Raw genomic sequence first — 22719 nt, forward strand, 5'->3', positions numbered from 1 at the left:
AGAGCTGCTGCCACCTTATACCTGCAGGTCACCACTAATAAATCCTTTTGCTGGTTTTTTGAAAATTGTCCAATTCTTTGCTGGGAACCAAAATTCTATCAGTGGGACCTTGGGGTAGAGGAGGTTCCCAGAAGTGGAAAAAAGGAGGGAAGGGGCAGGAGAGGGGCTCATTCTTGAACACAGGCACCATTCTAGGTGCTGGGTACTCTTTTCCTTCACCAAGCTGACATTCTTATCAGGGAGATGGACAATGAGCAGGTCACAGTGATAAGTACTAAGGACAGATTTATAGCAGGAGTGAGGTTTGGGGTGTGCCAGGGCTTGGCTTTAGGGCCCATTCCAGAAGTGCTAGGGGAGGATTTACTGAAGGGGACATTCAAGCTGAGACCGAAGATGCTAGAGGCAAGAATATGTTTATCTCAACAGCAAGGGCAAGGGACTGGTGGTAGGAGCATTCCTGGGGGACCAGCCAGGAGGGACCTAGTGGAAGGAGATGAGATCAGACTTGGAGACAGCTTTGCCAGCTGCTGTTGGGACTTGGGTTCTTGCATGGATGTTGAGCAAATGAGGAATGCATCCCTCTGGCTGTAAGTTGGGGATGGAATGTAGGTAGGTGAAGACAGAAGCAAGGAGACCAGGGGAGGGGCTGTGGCACTCGTGGGGTGAGCGAGGACAGAGTGATGAGTGGTGGCTGATCTGGGACAGATTCTGTAGGGTTTCCTGATATATGAGATGAGGTGTGAGAGGAAGAGGGGAAGACGGGTTGGAGGTGACGCCAAGGCTCTTGAACACCTGGAAGGTGAGATGGGAAAGGGGCTGGGAAGTGGGGCATCCAAGAGTTTGGGTTTGAAATGCCCAGTGGATATCCAAGAGATGTGGATCAGGGGTTCAGGGGAGAGGTCTGAGCTTTGAGTTGATGTTCAACTCAAAGCTGGCTTTTATCACTAGAGGCAGGACGAGACTGTCTGAGGATAGCATAGATAGAGGGAGAAGAGACTAGATAGCAAAGTCCGGTCATCAAGAAGGGACATCCAGAGAGGGTGGAGGCCTGGGGGAAGCTGCAGGAAGGAGGGTCTATCTATGGGGCAACACTGCTGACACCCAGGGCAGATGAGGACCTATAGCTGACCACTGGTATGGTCACACAGGGCACTGGTGACAAGAACACTCTCTGGGGGAGTAGCAGTGGCTTGTGGAATGTGGGGGTGGACAGCTGGTGTCTGCAGGAAAAAAGCTGTTGAGGAGTTTTGCCATCAAGGTGAGCAGAGAAGTGGGGCGAGGGACCAAGGTGGGTGGAAAAGTAGGGCGTTTTGTGTTTGGTTCAGATGAAAGAACTGGGTTATGTGTGCATGCTGAGGGAATGCCCAGGGGAGCAGGGAACACTGGTGCTGGGTGAGGGATGGATCCCATCCCCCAGCAAGCCCAGGAGAAGAGCTTGCTTCCATGAAAGCAGGAAGTCCACTCCTAAAGGGAGAAGATGGACCATGAGGGAGGCTGGATGCAGGTAAGCAGGCAAGTATGGATGCCCAAAGAGGGAGCTTGATGGCCTCTTTCAGGTGAGAGGAGGGGACAGAAGAGGTGGAAATGCAGAGAAGACAGAGTCTGAAGTGGCCAGTTGCCCTGCAGTGATGACCAACAGATCTGAGTTGTGCGAGGCTGCCGGTTGAAGGATTCCTGCCCCCCGTTGAAAACACTCCCAGTTCTCCTGCTCCTGCCTGCTCCTTGGAGAAGGCCTGCTCTCTTTTGTGCTCTGGCTGATAACATAGTGTGTAGGGAGGTTGTTGGGTTTCTTTATTCATTCATTCATCTTGCATTTACTTTGTATCTACTATCAGTTGGACACTAACCCAGGCCCTGAAGGATTGATTGGTCATAAAAAGGGATGAATGACCCATGAAGGCAGTTGACCTTTGCTGGTGCTGACCTTCACTCTGGACCCCATCTGAGCCTAAGGATGGTCCATTGTGGCCTCTGGCCTCAGCACACCTAACCAGAACCCAGGGATCATCCTGGAACCAGTAGCCCCATTCCATCCATGCCCTCCCAGGCTCCTACCCAGCCCACACTTACGCACAGGCTCTCGGTAACTTCTTTCTCCAAGGAGTCCATCTAAAGGATTGAAGGAAAGTCACAGGCCTTGGAGTTAGGTGGGTCTCTTGCTGGGGAGCCACTGTAGCCAGCTGTGTCCAGCTGAGAAGCTCCTAAAGTAGCTGCTGACCATTCCCAATTCCCCAACTGGACATGCAGTTAAGTCCTAGCTCATTGCCCCTGGGGATACAGGAGTCCAGGACAGATTTCCATTTTCAACCACCTGGTGCCATGCCAAATGGAGTTCAGTCATCAGAGTATGTGCTGGGTGGGAGGGAAACAGCATCTTGGGGTGGACTTTTCCCCAAGCTCCAGGGAGGATCCTCCTTCCTTCGTGTCCTGGGGACTTTTCTTAATTACAAAAGTAACATCGTTTCATCTGAGTTTCTGGGCAAATGCTAATATGTACATGTGTATTTATGTGGGTGGATACATATAGGTATGCATGTATCTGTTATATATTCAGCAATCACCATGAGCCAGTTTTCATGCCAGATTCACTAACATTCATGACTTGGAGTGACAGGTCCTAATATCATCATTACCCATTTTAAGATGAAGAAACTGAGGTTCAGAGAGGTCCATGAGCTTGTTAAACAAAGGTAACAGCTGGGTAAGGAGTAAAGCTGGGGTTGTAATTAAGTGACTCAGCCACTTGGTCCTTTTCAGTAGCTGCCCAGCTGTCCTTGGTGTGACTTACCTGGGCTGGGCTTCTGTCTTTGTCCATAGCCTCTCCTGTCCCCACCTAATACTCACTGATCCAACAGCCCAGAATGGTAGAGAAGATGCATTTCTTGCTGGTCTCATCCATCTCGACGAAGGACAGGTAGTTGAAGTGACGTGTAAGCCTTGGGGTGATGGCATTCCTGCCTCCTCCCGGTGGGCCCATGGCACAGACAAAGTTGATGTCCACCAGGTTCTTGAAGGCTCCTGAGTGGGGACAGGAAGTCAGGAGGGCCCCTGCCTAGAACTGCATTATGATTTTTGTGGGACTGCTTTCCCGTGAAAAGCACATATATTAAAATTATAATTTGCAACTGTATTGGTATAAAGGACAGATGCATTAATAGCCATCAAAATTTTTCTTTGAACCTAAAAGTTCATTTCCCCTGATCTTTAGAGAACTTAGAATATTTTCATGGGCCCTGATGCCTACAATAATCCTGACCAGTGAATATAGCCTATGCCCTGCAGGCCTGGGTTGGCACATACCGATGATCTTGCGGTCATACCAGCCTCCATGGTCCATCCACTGGCGCAATAGCTCAATGGGCGGCTGTGCACCATATGTCTCCAGGGCTGGCATATTCAGGTCATCGATGAAGAAGATGAAGTTGTGCCCAAGGGGTGGCCCAAACACACCCTTCCGCCTGCAGGAGGGACTGTGTGAGCCCAACACTCATGGGCACCAGGTCCTCTGAGTATCCAGGGGCAGCAGGATGGTACCTCACTAAATCTGAGCCTCCTCTAAATTGCTAGACCTCATGACCAGCCCTGTTTAGTTCTGAGTGTCCTAGGACTGACTTCTGTGTGAGCTCCTTTAAGGGAGTCTTATCTCCTAGGCAGGTGGATGACAGGCATCTCTAAGACAGACCTTGCCTAGATGCCCAGATCAGGATGAGCACCCCAAAAGGCTCCAGAGGAATCTTGATGGAGAGAAATCTCTAGAGCAGTCTGCAAAAGAACCCAGCGCCTCTTGTGGGGGATATTCCAGCTTCCCCTGGGAGGGTTCTGGAAAACCCAGGAACATGGTTCATCCAGGCTGAGGGACACTAGGGCCAAGGAAGGAACAAGTGGTGGGTGCCCTGCCTCTTGTCCAGCTTGCTGTCGATGAGGTCCTGGGTCTGGTTGGCTGAAGTGCGGGCTGAGAAGGTGAGGAAGTGGCTGATGTACTCCAACGGCAGGTTTTTGAGGAGCTTATCGGAGATGGTAAGTGTCTTCCCTGTGCCCGTTGGCCCAATACACAGCACCTGGGAGAGCGGGGATGGGGCAGGCAGAGCACACACAGGGTGGGCGCACAGGGGGAGCTGCTACCTTATCAGTGTAGGGGGCTAGCCTACACTGGGACTTGGGGTGGGCTGAGGCAGGGTAGGGTGGGGGTGCTCACAGGCTTGTGATTGGTGAGCAGCTTGTCCAGCAGGAAGGACATCTGTATAGTGTCTGTGGTGGGCACGATGATGTTGCAGTAGTTGGTGTCTGGTGTCATGGTAAATGTAGCTGAGGAGTTCATCCACTTCACCCAGGCCACCTGGAACCACATCTGGCTTAGGCTGGACCCAGATCCCCTCCCACCCCACCTTTGGCTGTGGTCAAGGAAAAGAATGGCACTGCTGGCCTTGGCAAGAGGGTCCAGGAGAGGGGCCGCTTTTGACAGAAGAAACAGGAATTCCCCTGCCCTGCTTTCTGTATAAGGCGGGGGACTCCCAGCACAAACCACCAGAATGGGGGTTCTCTGCACATAGCTATGCAGGTGGAGGCTCCTTGCATGCATCTGTCTAGGTGGGGGCTTCCCTACACACAGCTGCCTCTGATCATGGGGCACCCTAGTGACTTCGAGTCCCCAGGTCTCTGCAAGAAGGAGAAGCTCTGGGAATTGGACAACCCAGAATGCAAAAGGGCTTGCTGTTTAGTTTTAGGCTAACCAAGGAATGTGGGGGTCAGAACCAAGGGCACTGGTATCAGCTGGATGGTTAGAGGCCTCTTGTCCTAGTCTCTCCACCAACCACACCTACATGAATCCCTTCACCCACAGCCCTTGACCTAGCTTGCCAACCTCCCTCAATGGGGAGTCTCACTGTGGACAAACCAACATGTCCCACTGGGAAAGGTTCTGACCATTCTGACCCAAATATGCCCTGTACCCCACCCCCCAGCAGAACCTTGCACAGTGACTCTCTATCCCCCTTGTCTTGAACTAGGGTCCTGGTTCTGGAATGTGGTTAGGCTCATGGAGACCTTACTGACACTGAGGCAGGCCACAGAGTTTGCCCTTGAGCCTTTTAGGGAGTTTGGTTCTTGGGAAAATTGATTTTTTTTCTTTTTCTTTCTTTCTTTTTTCTTTTTTTTTTTGGTCTCAGGGATTGAACTCAGGGGCACTTAACCACTGTGCCACATCCTCAGCCTGGAAAATGGGACGTTTTTTAAAAAATAGTTTTATATATATATATATAGAGAGAGGGGGGGGGGAGAGAGCGCGCGCACGTGTAAGGATTGAACTCAGTGCCTCACACGTGCTAGGCAAGCGCTCTACTGCTGAGCTGTAACTCCAAAATGGGACTTTTAAGTAGAACTGGGGCTGCCAGTCCTTGGGCTCAGAATTGAAACAGAGGAAATGCACACGGTTGGGAAGGGAGACCCACTGAGGTCTCCCAGCTCCAGGTTCAAGCCCAGCTCTGCCCAGGTGTGACTGTTCTGAGTCAATGTCCTGGTCTGGAAAATGGGCACATAATTGACCCACCCAGTGGGGCTGTGAGGACCCATGAGATGATGAAAATAACCCCCAGTCTGAGACCTGGTGCTTGTCACTGTGGCTTCCTTTCTGTGGCTATTATTCCTCAGGGAGAATGGTCACTTCCCAGTGCAGCCCTCCCCACCCCGGCTCCTGGGCAGGCCTGCGGCACCTGCTTGCTGTCCTCGTCTTCCTCGTAATCATCCTCTGTGCTGCTGATCCCAGCGTCCTCCAGCCTGTAGTCGTACACCAGCCCCTCCTCAGGGAAGAGCAGAGTCAGCTGCCGAGGACCAGGAAGAAAGCAGGTTTGAGGCTCAGGAGGTTTGCCAGCTGCTGGCCCCTGGGGGCGGGGCCTGGGGGCTTGCCATGGCTCACATTCTCTACGGACATCTTGGTCTTTAGCCAGTGGCTAAACTTGTCACGGCTATTGCTGTCTCCAGTGGCACCCACAGTCCAGACCAGGGAGAAAATGAACCAGGGTTCGATCAGTTCTTGGATGCGACTCAGTTTCTCAGGAGGAATTTTTTTGAGGCCCTGGGAATGGAAGGAACAGTGTTAGGCTAAGACAGGAATAGTACCGGGCAGCTTGAGGAAGTTGGGTAGGGATGTGTCATAGTTTTGCCTCTCTACAGCCCATTGGATGAGGGTTGGGGGTGAGGGGGAGGTCCCATGACCTATGCTGAGACAATCTGGTTTCTCTTCCAGGAAACTGGACTTGGAATTCAGGGCCCTCAAGTAACTCTGGGCAGGAAGAGCAGGGGGCAAGAAGGATTATGCTTTCAACACTGCTGTTCAGGATTGTACCTCTCTAGGTAAAAAGGGCTTGAAGAAGCAATCGAGCAACTTGAGGAGGCTCATGGTCAGGTTGCTATTGGTTGAGGCGATCACCTCCTTCACCGAGGAACGAACAAAGTCAATGGACTCCTGGAGGGAGTGAGTACCCAGCTCTCATGGCTGGTGGCCACAATGCCCTGCCACCCCGCTTAGCTCAGTATACCCATACCCTCACTAACCTCCAGGAATCTGACAAATAGACTTTTGAAATGCTCCTCGTGGGGCTTCAGCACAGCAGGGAGCTTGCTTAGCCAGCACTCAATGAAGGGCATGAGTCCCAGGATGCTGGGCTCCAGGTACACCATACCACAGCGGGACACGGTAGCTGGTGAGGCCACTGCCAGGTCCTGCACCTCGAACATCATGGTCATTGCCTAGTGCCAAGATAATCCTTGTGAGTGTGCCAGCTGCTGGACCCCAGAGCCAGAGGAGGCTGCAGGGTCATGGCGGGGGTAGGGGGCTACCCATCCTACTAGAAGGATCTGTGGGCAGGCCATGGGGTGGGACAGGGCTGTGGTGGGGATCAAGAATGTGGCCTTCCTGGGATCCTTGAGGAGAAGCCAAAATTGGGAGATTCCTGGGATTCTCTGGCCAGCCTGAGGTCCCTGAAGGGCTAGGAAGTCTGACAAGAACTGTGTGTTCTGCTCCAGAATCCCCTGCCATGGACAAAGGTCCACACGGACTGCCAGGTGTTCTCAGAATGACTCAAGAGCTCAGATCAGCATGCAAACTGAAATGCTTCTATGCCCAGAGCATAGCTCTCTTTCTTGGGAACTGCCCACTAGACCCTGGGTATGTTTTTAGGATGGGCTGGACACTAAACCCAGACTGGGCCAATATGGCTGAAAGTGGATCAAGAAGGCATCGGGCCACATCAGCCAAGGAATGGCAGGACAGTCCTCCTGGCCCTGGGCTTGGGGAATCACAGGAAGTAGGTCTACTGAAACGGTAGCACAGAGCAGCTAGCTGTATAAGACACAGCAAGGTGATGATGTGCAGGGCTGGGAGCTGAGCCTGAGTGCCACTGGCTGGAAGGCTCCTGGGGGGTCACAGTGATGGTCTGAGACACAGATGTGGCCCTGAGAGGCAGGGATGGAGGGGATAAGGCCTGACCTGTGTGGTTCAGCCTCCAGGCCCACCCAGCTGTGGATGAGTGAGCAGGTGCACCTCTGTGAGCTTGATGATCTCCCCGGAGCTGAGGCACAGCTTCTTGTTATCATCCAGCACCGTGTTCATGTTCTCGATCCAGACAGCATCCACTGGCCCATCAAACATGTACCACTTCTTGTTGGTGTCCGAGGCAATGGCCCCCACCCGAATGAGAGAGGAGAAAATCCCATCTGTCCTGCAGTCACCAGGAAGGAGAGGGTTGTAAGTGCCAGGAAGGCAGGGTGGTGGGTGTGACTGGCTCCCTGGGAAACCTGGCTGCCCGAATGGCCCCAATGTGCTTCCCCACTCCCTTCAGTACCTTCATTTATTTAAAAATCATACTAGGAGAAATGGGACCTTTGGGTGCAACACGGTGTAATGAGAATTTGCTCTATCCCCCTCCCTGCTGAATCTCCACAGAAGTCACATTGAAAGAAGATAAACAGTGGCATCCTGACAGGAACCAGGGAATAGGGGAGGAGGCAAAGACAGAGATGGAGGCACACACAGTTCTGGAAAGTGGAAAGAGCTGAAGAAGGGCCAGATCCTGCCACAGAACCCAAGGAGGCTCACACTTCAGAGGCTCTGCAGGCCAGGAAATAGGGTACAAGGGGTGACAAAGATTCTCTGCTTGGCCAAATTTTAGTCAGGCTCCTGAGGCTTCTCCTGGGCCCATCTGTGCAGTTCCTCGTAAAATCCAGTTTTAGCAAAGAAGGCTTCAATGTCAGTTCAGCCAGAACCTGCCGCCCTGAATATCTGGTCACCCTGGATACTTGATTGACCTTGATATCTAATCAGGACCCTCCTCTTTCACCTCTCCCAGGTAAGATCTGATCACCTGACCTGTCTTCACCCAGAATCCTGTTAGGTTGGCTTAGCCAGAACCCCTCTTCCTCTCAATGTGTCCTCTTGGCTATAAATTCCCACTTGTCCCTATTGCATTCAGAGTTTTGAGCTCCATGGCAGACCCTGTTGCAGTTGTCCCTACACTTACGGTGTATTCTGAGTAGTCTTCCTTATCGTGCTTCCAAAGATAGTATTGAATAATTGTTTCTTTTATGTGGTATTTTTTTCTGTCCTGCAGAGTGCCTCCCCCCAGTAGGTATGGGTGAAACCCTTCACCAGAAATGGGGAAAGCAGGACAGACTCACATTGGGAAAAATAGTTGACTCTTCCTTCTTGATACTCAACCCCCACTGGGTTGTAGAACACTGCAGCCATGCAGACATCCTCACCAAGAAAAGGGAGGATTTTTTTTTTTAACTAAGGAGTGAATCCAGGGGCACTTAACCACTAAGCCACATCCCCAGCCTGTTTTATATTTTATTTTGAGACAGGGTCTTGCTGAGTTGCTTAGGGCCTTGCTAAGTTGCTGAGGCTGACTTTGATCCTCCTGCCTCAGGCTCCCCAGTGCTGGGATTACAGACATGTGCCACTGTGCCAGGCTAAAAGGGAGATTCTTTGGAGAAACAGAATAGCTCCAGATGAAAGACCCTCAGGTGCTGATCTTCAAGGAGTCTCCATCCAGTTGCTCTTCTCCCAGCTCAATGCACTTCTCCTAAAATGCATGTCCTAACCTGGAGCAGAGGCCCAGAGAAGGACCACCAGACTCTCTTGGGGCAAGGACAAGGGCCATTTACTGAGCATTTACTGTGTGTCAGACATGATTCCAGGCACTTTCCGTGTGTTAAGGTCATTTGCACCTTATCATAACAATGGCATCATTGTCCTTATTGTGTTGATGCAGGGACACAGGTGGGGAATGGCAATTCATATAGGGAGGAAGTGGAATGGTGGACAGAATTCCAGGCTTCGGGCTGCAGAGCCTGGACTCCCAACCTGCCACTGGTCTAAGTGGGCCCACGCACGGCCTCCGGAGGCCTGGGAGTACAGCAGTCACCAGAGGGAACGGGGGTGGGGGCACTCACCACTCGTGGGTGAGCAGGTCAAACTCCCCATACAGTTGGCCCATGGTGATAGACTTGGGGTTGAGCACATAGTAACTGACGGCCTCGTACACGCCGCCACTGATGGACGGCTGCCCCTTCAGCGATGTCATGGCAGCTGCTAGGACTCTGTAACACTGGGGAGATGGCCACCTGAGAGTGAACCTCTTGTTGCCTCAGACAGCAGGGCTGGAGGGGACGGAGGACCACAGGAAGTGGGAGGAGAAGTCTCGAGGTCAAGGGGGTACAAAGGAGGCCGACGCTCCTATCCAAGCTGCAACACCCCCTCAGGCCTTCTGACCAGGCCCTGGGCTGCCCTGCTGGGCTCCACTTACGTTACTTTTGCCAGAGCCTGTGGGCCCAACAAGCATGAGGCCGTGCCGCACCACCGTGGTCTCATAGAGCTGGATACACTTGGTCAGGAAGCCTGGGGGACATGGCAGAGGAACCCAGGGGTCAGAGCATAGGCTTGGGCCATGGCTCTGCCCTTAGCTTGTGTGATCTGGGGTGAATTACTTCATTCCCTGAGCCTCAGTTTCCTCATCTGGAAATTGAGGATGAAGGCAGTACCTACCTCATAGCAGCCTAGGAAGCAGCTAAAACCCAAAGCACAGAGCCTGGCATTGCTCAAGAAACTTCTAGATGCCAACCAGTATTCCCATTGGGACGATCATTCCCTAACATCCTTTGGGTGGTCTGTTGTCCCAGGCAGGCTCAGTGTTGGCTGTCACGGGCCCCACAATCAACTTCTACACAAAGCTGAGACCTCTTAAGGTACTGGACAATATGAGGCAAAATCTTGGTGACAGAATCCTAGGGACAATGAGGAGCTATCAGGGCAGATGCATGCAGAAGGTCAGGCCCATGTGGATAGGAAAGGAGTGTATTGTTTTGACACAAGGGTAGTGGTGGCTCTGGCACTGCATGCCTGGTGGTCCCTGCCAAAGGGAGAGGATCCAATTAACCAGAGATGGCAAAGATGATCTAAGGCTAGGAGGGTAAAAAAAAGTCCAAGGCTTTATTCAACAAGGCTTCTGGGACCTGGGTACAGGAGGGGGCCAGAGGTAGAGGCATGAGAGCCACACATGGAACTGAAGAGCAGTGGAGAACGCGGAGAGAGGCCTTAAAGGGCTGAGCATGAGCTCACCGATTGCTCAGGTCCTACAGGAGGGGTCTGTGTGGCCAGGGCGGTCAGGCACACCTCCCTGGAGAAGCACCCCTATCCCCCAAAAAGACCAGCTGGAATAGACTGGGAGGAGAGGAGGGAGCAGCTGTGTCAGGATGGACACGCAGTGGCTAGGCTGAGACCCTCCCCCACTACCAGCATCCAAGCAGAGAAGGGAAAATCTGTCAGCAAGCAGCTGGCATCCCATGGAGCAAAGCCCAAGAAGGGATCACATGGACAGGCGGGCCTGAATCATGAGGTCCCAGGAAGGGAACAGTACTTGCTTCCTATTACCTAGTGGGCTCCAGTAGAAAAAGGGTCAGAAACATCTTCCCTGCCCCCAAATGCCAAACTGAGAGACCCTGCCCATGCACACTTGGCCAGGTATAAGGGACCCTGAGGTTTGGTCTGCCTTGCCTCTGTCTCCCTTCTGGGCTCCAAGATGGCTGGAGTTGGCCTGAGCCAGCATGAGCTCACCGATCAGACATGCATGGGACTGCAGGAGGCAGGGGCCGGTGGCTCACCCTCCACATCCTTGAGGTTGCTCTTCTCACAGGCCTTGCGGATGGCCTTGTCCAGGATGCCGTAATCAGTCTCCTCTTCCCTGATAGTGGGGAACAGGTCAGATACAATCCCGGAGAAGAGTTTGAGGTCCTCCTGTAGGAACTTGGGCACGTTCACGTCCCGAATGGCCCGGAGGCAGATCAGCTCCTGAAGCAGGTGTGGGCACCAGCTTCAGGGTCAAGCGCCTCTCCAGCTGTCCTGATTTCTTGCCCCAGGAGCCCTGATGGCTGGAGCTCACCTCATTCATATTGGGATTTTCTCGCTTGAGGTTCCCAGCAGCTGAGATCACAGTCTTCACAGCTCTCATCCCGAAGTCATAGTGATCCTGTGGTCACCATACAGGAGGAGGCATGGGTGGGCCACTCTGCTGCCCACTTGTTACCTGGCCATACCACCTCACCCAGCTCACCCTCAAAATATCAGTTCCCCTGCAGCTCTTTGGAGACCACTCACCTGCATGCCCCAATCTGGGCTGGGTGCCTCTCCTTTGGGCTCTTCTGACACCCCCCCCCCCACCTATTTCACCATCCCAATAGCCATCTCACTTTATCTGGCTGCCTATTCTGCATCCCCTGCTCTGCACTGCCTTGGTCAATGCTAAATACTTGTTGTCCCAGCACAGTGCCAAGGGCAGGGATATACTCAAGTTGTTTCGAAAAAGTGAGTGAAACAGGAAACATTTTTTTTTTGACTCATCTGTGCAAACAAATAGGTTGGCCTCGATGGCTTTTGAGTTTCCTTCTAGCATTCTTTGCAGTATCTTTCCTGACTTAACCTTTCGGCTGCAACACTGTGGCTTTTCCTATTGGTCCTGTCTCTCCCACATTATATAGCAGATGTGTTAGAAATAGTTAAGTGATTCATTTTGCCCCATGGTGCCAGCCCATGAGAGCTACCTTTAGACCTGACCCAGAGACCAGCACCCATCCCAGAAGTCTTGGTCTCGGAGCTGCACATAGAGACTGGGCTTGACTCTGAGTCATCACCACTTGGGAAGGGCTGAGGGCATTTCCAGAACCATGTAGGATAGTTTGCTTCAACAGGGGTTGGGGATGGGCACTGTTCAAAGTGGATGATTAGAAGGCAGACTGTGTCAGAGTGCTGGGTGGCATCTGATCCTGACTTCTGCTGCTGTTCCACTGTGCACTGCATGAACCTGGCCAGGCTCTTAGCTGCTCGGGACCTCAGTATACTCACCTGAGAAACAGGAATGTAACTCCTATCTCACAGGGTTGCTTGGAAGAGTCTAAAGTAACATTTGTGAAGCAGATAGCACAGGGCCTGGCCCTTGGCTGGTGCTCCACAAAAAAGTGAACTTGGAGCATCTCTGGAGGCTGGGGTAGGGGGAGCAGTCTGAGGGCCTTTGGAAACTGGCTGAGGCCTCACCTGGGAGCTGAGCTGCTCGGAGGACAGCTTGAAGGTGGTTGTGATCTTCTTAGCGAGCACATTAGCCTCATTGAATCCAAAGGAGTAGAGGGAGATCTCAGCAATCATGGCATAATCCGGGACCATCATGGCGACAGGCCGAAAGAGTGCCTGGGCACATGGTATGTGGGTCTCAGACTTCAACCAGCCACAGGGTACCACCCACTCTCTGGACTATCTGGTCCTCGGAAGGCAGCTTCACCTGACCTTCCTCCCTGGCTAATGCTGGGATTCCCTTCTGCATCATGCCTGCCATGACTGAGCCTTCCATTTGCTCTGTGGCTGGACAGTTTGGGCCATTAGAAACAACAGGTCCTCTGTGTTTGTCTGAAACTGGTGGCCTCTCTTGGCTTCCCATTTCTTCTGCAGGCTTAGCCTAATGGCTCCTATCAGATGGCCTTCACATGCCTGAGCATCCCTGACTTCTCCCATGCCCCGAGGACAAGTGTGGGGCATCCCTCTATGGCTGGGCCTTAGGACCCTTGGGCAGGAGATCTATCATAGAGAACCACGGCTCCTTTTATCCAGGCAGCTGTGTGTCCTTAAATAAATGATTTATTATCTTGGAGCCTAGGCTTTCCACCCGGGGAGCCCATGGCACAGACAAAGTTGATGTCCACCCGGAGCACCCTGGGCCTGAACTTGCCTTCAGATTGTCAGGCAGTTCAGTGCGGCCAGCGTATCCTGGATTCATGGTGATGAACACTGCACAGGATGGTACAAGTGGGATCTCGACCCCCTCAAATACGAAGCGTTCCACCTGTGTTGGGTAGGGGTCAGGGGGTGAACTCACTTGGGGCAGGAGTTGCTCAGCCTTTCCCCTCCTCTGGATGTGCCCTCCTTTCTTCTACTCATTCCCCTGTCCTGATGGCAGTGTGTCAGCTAGTACTGGATCCCGGGTCATGGATGGACTTTCTTTCAGGATCTGGCTTAAGACCTCAGGTCCCAGTGAGCACCCATGGCCTCCTAGGCCCTGGCTCTGGTCCTTTTTTAAAATATTTTTTGTAGTTGTAGATAGATACAATACCTTTATTTTTATTTATTTATCTTTATGTAGCACTAAGGATTGAACCCAGGGCCTCACATGTGCTAGGCAAGTGCTCAACCACTGAGCCACAACCCCAGCCCCGGCTCTGGTCCTTTTGAGGTCCCACACGTCTTTTGCTTCCTTCTCTCTCCACTTCCAGTTCCTGACACTGATCTTCCCAGACTTAGACAAAGCCCTGACTAGGCGCCAGGGCTCTCCCTTGCAGTGAGTAACCACCAGCCTCTCAGCTGTCATCTCTAGGACAAGATCCCTGGGGACCTACAACAAGGCTAGAGAGAGAACCAATATCCAGGGCTTTGCATTAGCATCAGGACACAGGCAGGGACCCCTTTATCTGTCCCAGCTTGGCCTGGGATCTGCCACCAGACCAGGATAAGAATGTGGGGCTTCCTGATGAGCTACAAGGCCCCTCAAGACACAGTTCTGCAAAGGTGGTGGCTCGTGGGCAGTGCCATGCCCCTGTGAGATGAGAGACTGGCTCTAGGCAGGCCTGATGGCCTGGCTGTCCACCTGTGGCATGGGAACCCCTGGTGACAGAGCTGATGGCAGTAGTGAGGGGGTGGCTCACCCGCTGTTGCTGTGCCTTCTGGATGGTGGTGATCTGCTGTGCCACCACAGATAGCACCTCAATGTCGATCCGATTGAACTCGTCAAAGCAGGCCCAGGCCCCAGCACTGTGAGAGTGGAGGAGGTGCATTCAGAGCCCTCCTGGCCCCCACTGTCATGTGATGCTCCTTACCTGGCCCTCCCCAGGAAGAGGGCTCAGTCTTTATGCTCTCCCTGGTGCCACCCTCACACCCCAGCCTCACCTGGCCAGGCCCTTGAAGAACTTGCCCATGGCCATGAAGTCGAGCTGGTCAGAGCAGTTGAACACAACAGTCTGTATGGCCAAGGCCTTGCCCAGATCTTTGGTGGTCTCTGTCTTCCCTGTGCCAGCTGGACCAGCTGGAGCACCACCAAACTTGAGGTGCAGGGCCCCAGTCAGAGTCAGATAGCACCTGTAGGACAGAGGAAGGCCACCTATGTCCTGGGCACTTCCCCTTCTTGGGGATTTCCACAGCTCTTTCTTTTGGGCCCTCTCTCCTCTTGAGTCCCAGATGTGCCCAGCCTGGCTGTTGGGGTCAGGATTGGAGCCTATGACTACCTGCTCAGTGTTCTCCCTGTTCCACTTCATAGCCCTGGAGAGCTTTGCTGAGGGACCCACAGAGCTGGCTGACATGTGGCCAATTCACTTCCCTTACTCCAGTCCCAACTGGGGCCTGACATGGTGGTACACGCCTGTAATCCCAGCGGCTCAGGAGGCTGAGGCAGGAGGATCGCGGATTCAAAGCCAGCCTCAGCAACTTAGTGGGCCCTAAATAACTCAGTGAGACCCTGTCTCTAAATAGAATACAAAAAAGGGCTGGGGACATGGCTCAGTGGTTAAGAACCCCTGGATTCACTCTCTAATATCAAAAACAAAACAAAACAAAAAAACCAGCCCAACTGGGGAGGGGACCCGCACCTGTCAGTGAGGGGTGTGATCACCAGCCTCCCACTGTTGCCTAGGTACTCGTAGCCATAGATGAACTCAGCATTCACAGCACGGATGTACAGATCATTATTGGTCCAGTAGTACCTGGCAGTACAGGGAGATGGGTACCTGGTCATGGGACCACAGGCCACTGGCAGGCATGTAGTTGAGCAGAGGGGGTTCTTTTGAGGAATGAGGGTTTTAAAGCCCCCCTGCCCAGCTTGTCCCAGAGCCTCAAGGGCCAAGACCAGCCTCTTGTTAAGTGACTGTTCATCCCTCTCTGGGCCCCATCCTGACAGCCACTCTGGCCCTCACCTGAGCTGTGAGATCCACTCAAAATCATTCACACTGACCACGTGCTCCTCGATCAGCTTTTTCACCACGTCCTTGGCATGGACCTCGATGACGATCAGTGCTGACAGCACCGCCCGCTGCATACGGGACAGTTTCCCTCGTACCAGGGCTACCAGGTCACTGAGCTGCAGGAATGGGGACACTGTCAGCTGTCTGCTATCTGAAGGGAGACTTCTCCCTGGTATAGAGGGTGGGTTCTGCCACACAGAGTTCCTCTCTCCAAGGACTGATAGTCTAGGAGAGCAGGGGTGCAGGGACCAGGCAGGGGGAGGAAAATAAATAAAAAATGGAGACTTATGCATGGCATCTGGAACCTTCAGGGACTGGTGGAGCCTGCTGAGGGGCTGGAGGCTGGAGTGTGGTATGGAGCCAGAAAGGCCAAAGGGACAGTGCAGGAGGGACATGGGCATGTGCTTCCCTCACTGACCATTGGAAGAGGGGCACCTGCCTGGCTTCAGAGACTCCTCAGGCCCCCAGACCCTCTGCTGGTTGCTGTTGTGAGACACATTTCAGGGGTTCCTGACCTGCTTTTTTTTTTTTTTTTTTTTTAAATATTTATTTATTTATTTTTATTTTTTGGTGGACACAACATCTTTCTTTGTATGTGGTGCTGAGGATCGAACCCAGGCCGCACGCATGCCAGGCGAGCACGCTACCGGTTGAGCCACATCCCCAGCCCCCTGACCTGCTTTTTGAACCCAACCCTAGGCCTCTTCCAGATCAATGTAGGAAAAAGTTCCTGGAGGTCTGGGCTCTCCTGGGGGCATCAAGGGTGCAAGGAGTAGTGATCCTCTTCATTCCCACCTGCTCAGAGAGCTTGGGGAACAGATCGGTGCTGAGGTTGTTGACCTCCAGAGCCTGTGCCACCTCCATGGTCCAGTAGGTCTGGCAGCCAGCAATAGTCACCTGGCCAGGCCAATTCAGAACCCACTGGGTCCTGGGCATCTGAAAAGACAACAGGGGCAGGTTGATCTAGGCACTTTCCAGCTCTGACCCTTCCCCTCTTCTTCCTTTAAATGTTGTTTGTGCTTTGGCTTTTAAAACCTCTGGGCTCAAAGGGTCAATTGTGGACTCGAAGGCCGGGCACAATGGTGCACGCAGATAATCCAAGTAGCTCTGGAGGCTGAGGCAAAAAGATCTCAAGTTCAAAGCCAGCCTCAGTAGCTTAGAGAGGTCCTAAGCAATTCAGTGAGACCCTGTCTCTAAGTAAAATATAAAATGGGCTGCAGATATGGCTCAGTGGTTAAGTGCCCCTGGGCTTAATCCCTGGTACCAAAAAAAAAAAAAAAAAAAAGGGATAAATTGCACCTGTCCCTTAAAGAGAGATGCCATTAAGCCCTGGGTAGGCAGAATCATTTTTCCTAAGCAGATGAGACCTTGGAGCAGACAGGTGGGAGTCCCGGATCAGGGAACACAGTCCCAGATTCAAATTCTGGCTCTGCTCTTGCAAATCACAATAGAATAGAAAACATCTCTGAACCTCCTCTGTGGGGTGCCTTGCCCTGCAGCCCAGTGGCTGATGGGAAGGCCTAGAGAAGTCTGCAGGTGTTATCCCAGCCCAGGACTTGGGGTGAGCGTGATTATGATTATTATTAGGAGGAATTTCACTTTCTGGGAGTGTGTGTAGAAAGGAAGGTTTCTGATTCCCGCCTGAGTCCCCAGAGATCCCATAAAGATGAGAACAACTGGCATTAGGGCTGTGGCCTAAGGAGGAAGCAGGTGGGAGCACAGAGAGGGCCTGGGAAGGTAGCAATGTGGAGGTGGCAGGAAGGCTCCATGGCAGGGCGTGCTCACTGTGGGATAGGCCAGGATGGCCCTCTCAATGAAGTTGCGCACGCTGGCCTTCATGCTCTGCTCCACCTCCCGCAACCAGTCCTCCACGTTGCTGGTCGGGTAGATGGAGAAGGTCAGCTTCACCTCTTCACCCTCCGCAGAGTACATGTGTGTGATCTCCAGGTCCTCCTGGAACAGCAGCTGCAGCCATGGTGGTAGTGGTGGTGGTGGGTGCAAGCACAGGGTTACTCTGAGTAAACTAGAAGCTGACCCCTCCCACTGGTGCCCTCCTGCTTTGGAAGGGAGCCTGAATGTCTCTCTTGGCTGGGACTTCTCTGACTGCAGGTCCCCAGCTGTGCCCCAGCCCTGGCCTGATGCAGACCCTTGGGGAAGGAGGCTCAGTCTGTCCTGTGTGTCTCTGTTGTGCTCAGGCAGCAGAACAGAGAGGAGATGAGGAAGGTTGTGAGCCTTTTGGACTCATGGTCTCTCTCTCTCTCTCTCTCTCTCTCTCTCTCTCTCTGGATGCAACTTTACAACCATTAAACTAGACAACTTTTTTTTTAGTTGTAGGTGGACAATACCTCTATTTTATTTATTTTATGTGGTGCTGAGGATGGAACCCAGTGCCTCCCATGTGCAAGGCAAATGTTCTACTATTAGGCTATAGTCCCAGACCCCATGGGTGTCTTGATCTAGCCAACACCTCAGTGTGCTGGGGGACAGAGAGCCCTTAGATGAATTGGGAGCCAAGATCCCCCAACCCTGAGAAGATGGGACAGTTCTGTAGCTGACCTTCCTCCCTCTAGCCCCAGGTGTGTCTCTGAAGACCAGACTCTCAATTTCTACCTTATCCCCACTAAGAGAGCTTGACACAAGGGATGTTCTTCCTGGAGTGTGCCCCAGGGGTCCTGGCCCTGAGCCCCAAGCCCAGCTACATACCCGGGCAATGTTCTCGAAGCACTTGCGCAGGTGGGGTTGCACAGCTGTGGGGTCCTTTGTCTGGGACAAGATCTCCAGTAGTTCGTCATCGGATAGGAAGTAGAATCTGCCACAGGAACAGGGATGAAAGAATGGGTCAGGCAGGCTCTCTGGACCCTGGCAGCCTTGGCACCACTTAACATTATTGCCCCCTAGCCTGGCAGGGCCCTTGATGTTCATCCTCAAGGGCTGACACTGACAGTGGACAAGGGCCATGATGCCTACCTGGGGAAGGCACTCCGCTTGGTTTCCAGGTACTCGCTGAGGCCCTTCTGCACCATGTCCAGCAGCTTGTTGCAGTCCCTAAGGCTGTCCAGCAATCTCTGGTCAGCGCACACATTGATTACCTGCAGGGGTTAGGGAGGCATGAGAACAAGTGAATGTGAGCATGCTCTAACTGGGAGGCAGCAAGGCAGGTTCTCCCACACCACCTAGAGACCTTCAGAAGGAAGGAAGGGGCAGGAAAATTGTCCCTGAGTCAGGGGCTGCCTCCATCAGCCTGCCAACTCCACAGAAAAAAAGTCTATGATCAAAAAAAAAAAAATGAGGGTTAAACGAAGGTAAGTAGTTTGCTTTGCTGCAGGACTTGACAGGGCCTCTAAAATGATAATGTGGTTGGCAAATCTCCAAACCATCAACTGTGGTGCTTCTGAGGAGCATCTCTGGGATTAGGGAACCCAGATCTGAGGACATGGGCTACAATCAAAGCCTCAGATGTGTTCTCCAGTCCTTGTTTTAGGAGAGAAGAGACCGAGAGACTCCCAACAATGTGACCAGGCCCCTTGAGGGTCTTAGCTGCTCGCCAGCTCTGCCACACTTGCCTCCCGGTTCTCATAGACATTCTTCATGATCTTCCTCCAGATCCGCTCCATGGTCTGATAGCGCTTACTCTCTACAGGCAGCTGCCGGGTGATGTCCTCAGAGCTGAAGATGGGCTCCAAGTAGAGCCAGGCCCGCTGACAGTTCAGCCATTCCTCCAGTACCTCCTAGGCAAGTGGGACAGGGTAAGGTGAGGATATGAACTGCCAGGGCAGTTCATATGGGGTCTGAGTTGGGTTCTGTTCCTCATGACCAAGTCATTTTGTCTCATCAGAGTGCTGGGCAACAGAGCCAGTGTCCACAGGGAAATTTCTAGATGGTGCTGTGAGCATGGAACTCCAGGCGTAAACCAGGTGGAAAGATGCCTGCCCTCCAGAGAAATCCCATTACTCATAGGAAGTCCATGCCCTCTTCTCTTGGAAGAGCCAAGGTTTCTGCTCTTCCTATGAGGGACCATGCCCAAGCCAGCAAACCTCAAGGTGACAGGAAAGGGTCCTGGAGGTAGTTCTCTGGAGTGCATGACCCTAGCATTCTCTGAGATTCATTTTTGGGATCTTGAGATACCTAAAATGGTCTTTGAAACCTCAGTTCAAGGGTGAGACATCTTTAAAAAAGCTATTTCCCCCTTCTGCCTCCCAACTCCCCATTTAGGAGGCACCTCTCATCTTCTCTCATCATTGCAAATGCATTCATTTATCTCCTCCTCGTGAACTGTGTGCCACAGTCAGTTTTGGCCAGGGCCATGCCAGGTCCATGTGGGCACCAGGAGGAGTAGGGGAACAGGGCCTGGCTACTGCCTTTGGGAAGCCCTCAGTCCACTAAGGGGCCAGTTCTGCCCCTGGATCACCAAGGGCCCAGCATGGTGATAGCCTCTATATGAGGCACTGACCAAGGGACTCAGTGAGATTACTTTGCAGGTACATGTTGGGAGAGTTGGCAAAATGCTTGTGCTGAGCCTTGGAGAAAATGGAAAGTGGGGATAAACTGCAGTGGAGCTGAGTAGAGCAAGCCTATAATCCCAGCAACTTGGGAGGCCAAGATAGGAGGAACATGAGTTCAAAACCAGCCTCAGCAACTTAGCAAGGCCCTAAGCAACTCAGCAAGACCCTATCTCAAAATAAAATATAAAAAAGGGCTGGGGATGTGGCTCAATGGTTAAACACCTTGGGTTTAATACCCAGTACCCCAAATAAAAACAAACAGGGGGCTGGGGATGTGGCTCAAGTGGTAGCGCGCTCGCCTGGCATGCGTGCGGCCTGGGTTCGATCCTCAGCACCACATACAAACAAAGATGTTGTGTCTGCCGAAAACTAACTAAATAAATAAATAAATATTAAAAAAAAAAAACCAGGACATTATGAGCAAAGGAAGAACACTTAGGGGCAGTGCTGATCAGCTCAGGAATCTCTAGGTGGTCCTGGGCGTAGAGATAAACCCTTCTCATCCAGTTTCTGGCCTTCACTGGAGGCCTCCCAGCAAGGCCCCAAGAAGGGACTGTCAGACATACCTTCAGGCTTGTTTTTCAGGGCTCTGTGGGCTGCCTCTGTCTCTGGTTTTGAAAGCCAGAGAAAAGAACAGTCCCAATGCCTTGGCTCCCTCTCCCCAAGGTAGATCCAAATGAGATATGGTTGAGGGCAGTGTGGGAAAGGGTAATGAGAGCTTTGGGGCCTCATGGTGTCCAGCCCACAAATTTCAACTGTTCCAATGGTTTTACCCTTTGAAAGTCTGTTAGTAACCATATTTTTTGGACTAATCCTGTCCTCTTCACATCCCTACTGCTTTTTTTCAGTGGCCACACGTCATAGATGGACAGTCCCACCCATCCTGGTCACTCTCTTCTGAATGGAAGAGAGCCAGGAGCTCAGAGAAAATGGGCAAGGCCCTCCACTGCTTCAAGCCCCCATCCCTTTATGAGACAGGGTTCTCTGGGGGTGGGGAGGGGGAGAAAAGACAGGGGAAGGAGGGCCTACCTGGGTCAGCTTTAGTTTGCTCTCCCAGGAGTTGATGCGTTGCTCGAAGGGCTTCTTGTAGGGTGAGAAGGACATGCTCTGGGTCATGACGATGTGGTCATCCAGCAGCTGTGAGGCCTCATCTGGGCTCTTGAGAATGTAGGTGTCTGTCTCCTTGTAGGGCAGCACGTTGAACAGGATGGTTGACCACTCCTTCTCCATCTTGTCCAGTGCCTGGGGTGGGGGATGAATCAAGGCTGGGTCCCAGGAAGGGGCTGGCCATCACGCTCTCTGACCAGCACTGGTCAGGGAAGAAAAGACCTAGTGTATGACTTCTGCATAGGGCCCTCTGGAAGATACACTCGGTTACCTGGTCCACAAGTCCTCAGTGGGCCCTTTTCTGACTCACTCTCCTACATGTGCTACATGTATATGACACACTTACACACATGTGTTGGGAGGCAGCAAAGTTACCAGTGTGGGTGCTGGTCCTGGTTCTGACTGTGTCACCTTGGCCAATTGCTGAACCACCCTCAGCCTTAAGGTACTCATCTATTATTTATTTAGTTAGTGGTGCTGGGGATCAGACCCAGGGCCTTGTGCACCCTAGGCAAGTACTCTACCACTGAGCTCATGTACTCATCTGCTAAATAAGGATAAGGCTATCAATTTTTTCCTGGAATCTTGAGAGGAGTAACTGAGGAATAATAGCCAAGCACTTTACATACATGATTAACTCACTTAATAGAATGCACCTCACCCCCTGGGCATGACGGCCCCAAGAATGGGGCCGATTACTATCAGTCTCCCAAATGGCTGTCATTGCAAAGACCAGAGGCCAAGTGCTAAGGTTTGGCAGGGCCAATCCGGTGGGGCGGGGTGGGTCTGCTGGTGGCTGCTTACCTGCTCGATGGCATACTCCTTGCCAGCCACCTCAGCCACCTTGCTGATACTTTCGATGTGGTCCTGCAGGTTCATCTCGAGGCAGCGAGAAAAGGTCAGGTTGGCCTTGGGCCTGACGTTGATGTTGATCTCATTGGACAGTATATCCCAGTGCCGGTTCCGCATGCCAGGGTTACGCAAGCCCTGGATCAGCGGGATGTATGGCTTGAACTCCTCAATGCGGGCTCGAATATCTAAGGCCACATCCTGGCAGGCTGTTGGGTAGGGAGGCAGGCATAAGAGGCAGCCAACATCGGCAGGGGGACGGTGGGGACAGGCTGGCTTGGCCACCTACCTTGGATGTCTTTGAACTGCTTTACGCACTTATGCATGGTCTTGAAGGACTCAACGACGTTCTTCTCCAGCTGCTCAGCATCAATGGCTGTCAGGGGGTCATTCATCCAGCTTTCAGACCAGCGCAGCCAGTCGGAGGCTGTGGTCCAGAGGTCCAGGTAAGGCTGGAAGTCCTTCACCATCCTGGAAAGCTTGTCGTACTGCAGGGACCGAGGGCAGGGTTGGGATGCTCCCCAGGCTCTCTCCACCCTGCTCCTACTTGGGCCAGCTACTCTCTCCCTCCTTGTTCCTGAGTGCTATCCCTGTTCCTGTGCCAGAGACCCAGGCATGGCCTCCCTTCTTTCTGTCCCTCCCAGGCTATAGTCTCCTGCGTCTTTCCAGTAGCCTCCTGAAAGCCAAGGTCAGATTATCTCCTCTCTGCAGCATGCTC

The 22719-nt window shown here is 52.6% G+C and overlaps 1 protein-coding gene across 1 annotated transcript in view; it reads right to left on the minus strand.

The window, feature by feature from the left end:
• Positions 1 to 22719, minus strand: part of DNAH1 (dynein axonemal heavy chain 1) — a gene marked incomplete at its 5' end in the record, with an annotated part of 68080 nt that overhangs the window by 22229 nt on the left and 23132 nt on the right. Inside the window, 28 exons of the mRNA XM_081288507.1 lie at positions 2071 to 2109; positions 2845 to 3018; positions 3301 to 3458; positions 3898 to 4058; positions 4196 to 4336; positions 5709 to 5816; positions 5912 to 6070; positions 6341 to 6460; positions 6550 to 6744; positions 7538 to 7715; positions 9448 to 9602; positions 9801 to 9892; positions 11155 to 11341; positions 11433 to 11519; positions 12581 to 12730; positions 13266 to 13379; positions 14236 to 14341; positions 14477 to 14665; positions 15172 to 15285; positions 15496 to 15659; positions 16339 to 16479; positions 17329 to 17508; positions 18247 to 18352; positions 18511 to 18632; positions 19107 to 19271; positions 21075 to 21287; positions 21957 to 22210; positions 22291 to 22489. Coding sequence (XP_081144633.1) covers positions 2071 to 2109; positions 2845 to 3018; positions 3301 to 3458; positions 3898 to 4058; positions 4196 to 4336; positions 5709 to 5816; positions 5912 to 6070; positions 6341 to 6460; positions 6550 to 6744; positions 7538 to 7715; positions 9448 to 9602; positions 9801 to 9892; positions 11155 to 11341; positions 11433 to 11519; positions 12581 to 12730; positions 13266 to 13379; positions 14236 to 14341; positions 14477 to 14665; positions 15172 to 15285; positions 15496 to 15659; positions 16339 to 16479; positions 17329 to 17508; positions 18247 to 18352; positions 18511 to 18632; positions 19107 to 19271; positions 21075 to 21287; positions 21957 to 22210; positions 22291 to 22489 — 4171 coding nt within the window. The remainder of the gene's footprint in view (positions 1 to 2070; positions 2110 to 2844; positions 3019 to 3300; positions 3459 to 3897; positions 4059 to 4195; positions 4337 to 5708; positions 5817 to 5911; positions 6071 to 6340; positions 6461 to 6549; positions 6745 to 7537; positions 7716 to 9447; positions 9603 to 9800; positions 9893 to 11154; positions 11342 to 11432; positions 11520 to 12580; positions 12731 to 13265; positions 13380 to 14235; positions 14342 to 14476; positions 14666 to 15171; positions 15286 to 15495; positions 15660 to 16338; positions 16480 to 17328; positions 17509 to 18246; positions 18353 to 18510; positions 18633 to 19106; positions 19272 to 21074; positions 21288 to 21956; positions 22211 to 22290; positions 22490 to 22719) is intronic.

This window comes from Spermophilus citellus (genome assembly GCF_964194105.1).
Source record: "Spermophilus citellus genome assembly, chromosome: 3".
Lineage (NCBI taxonomy): Eukaryota > Metazoa > Chordata > Mammalia > Rodentia > Sciuridae > Spermophilus > Spermophilus citellus.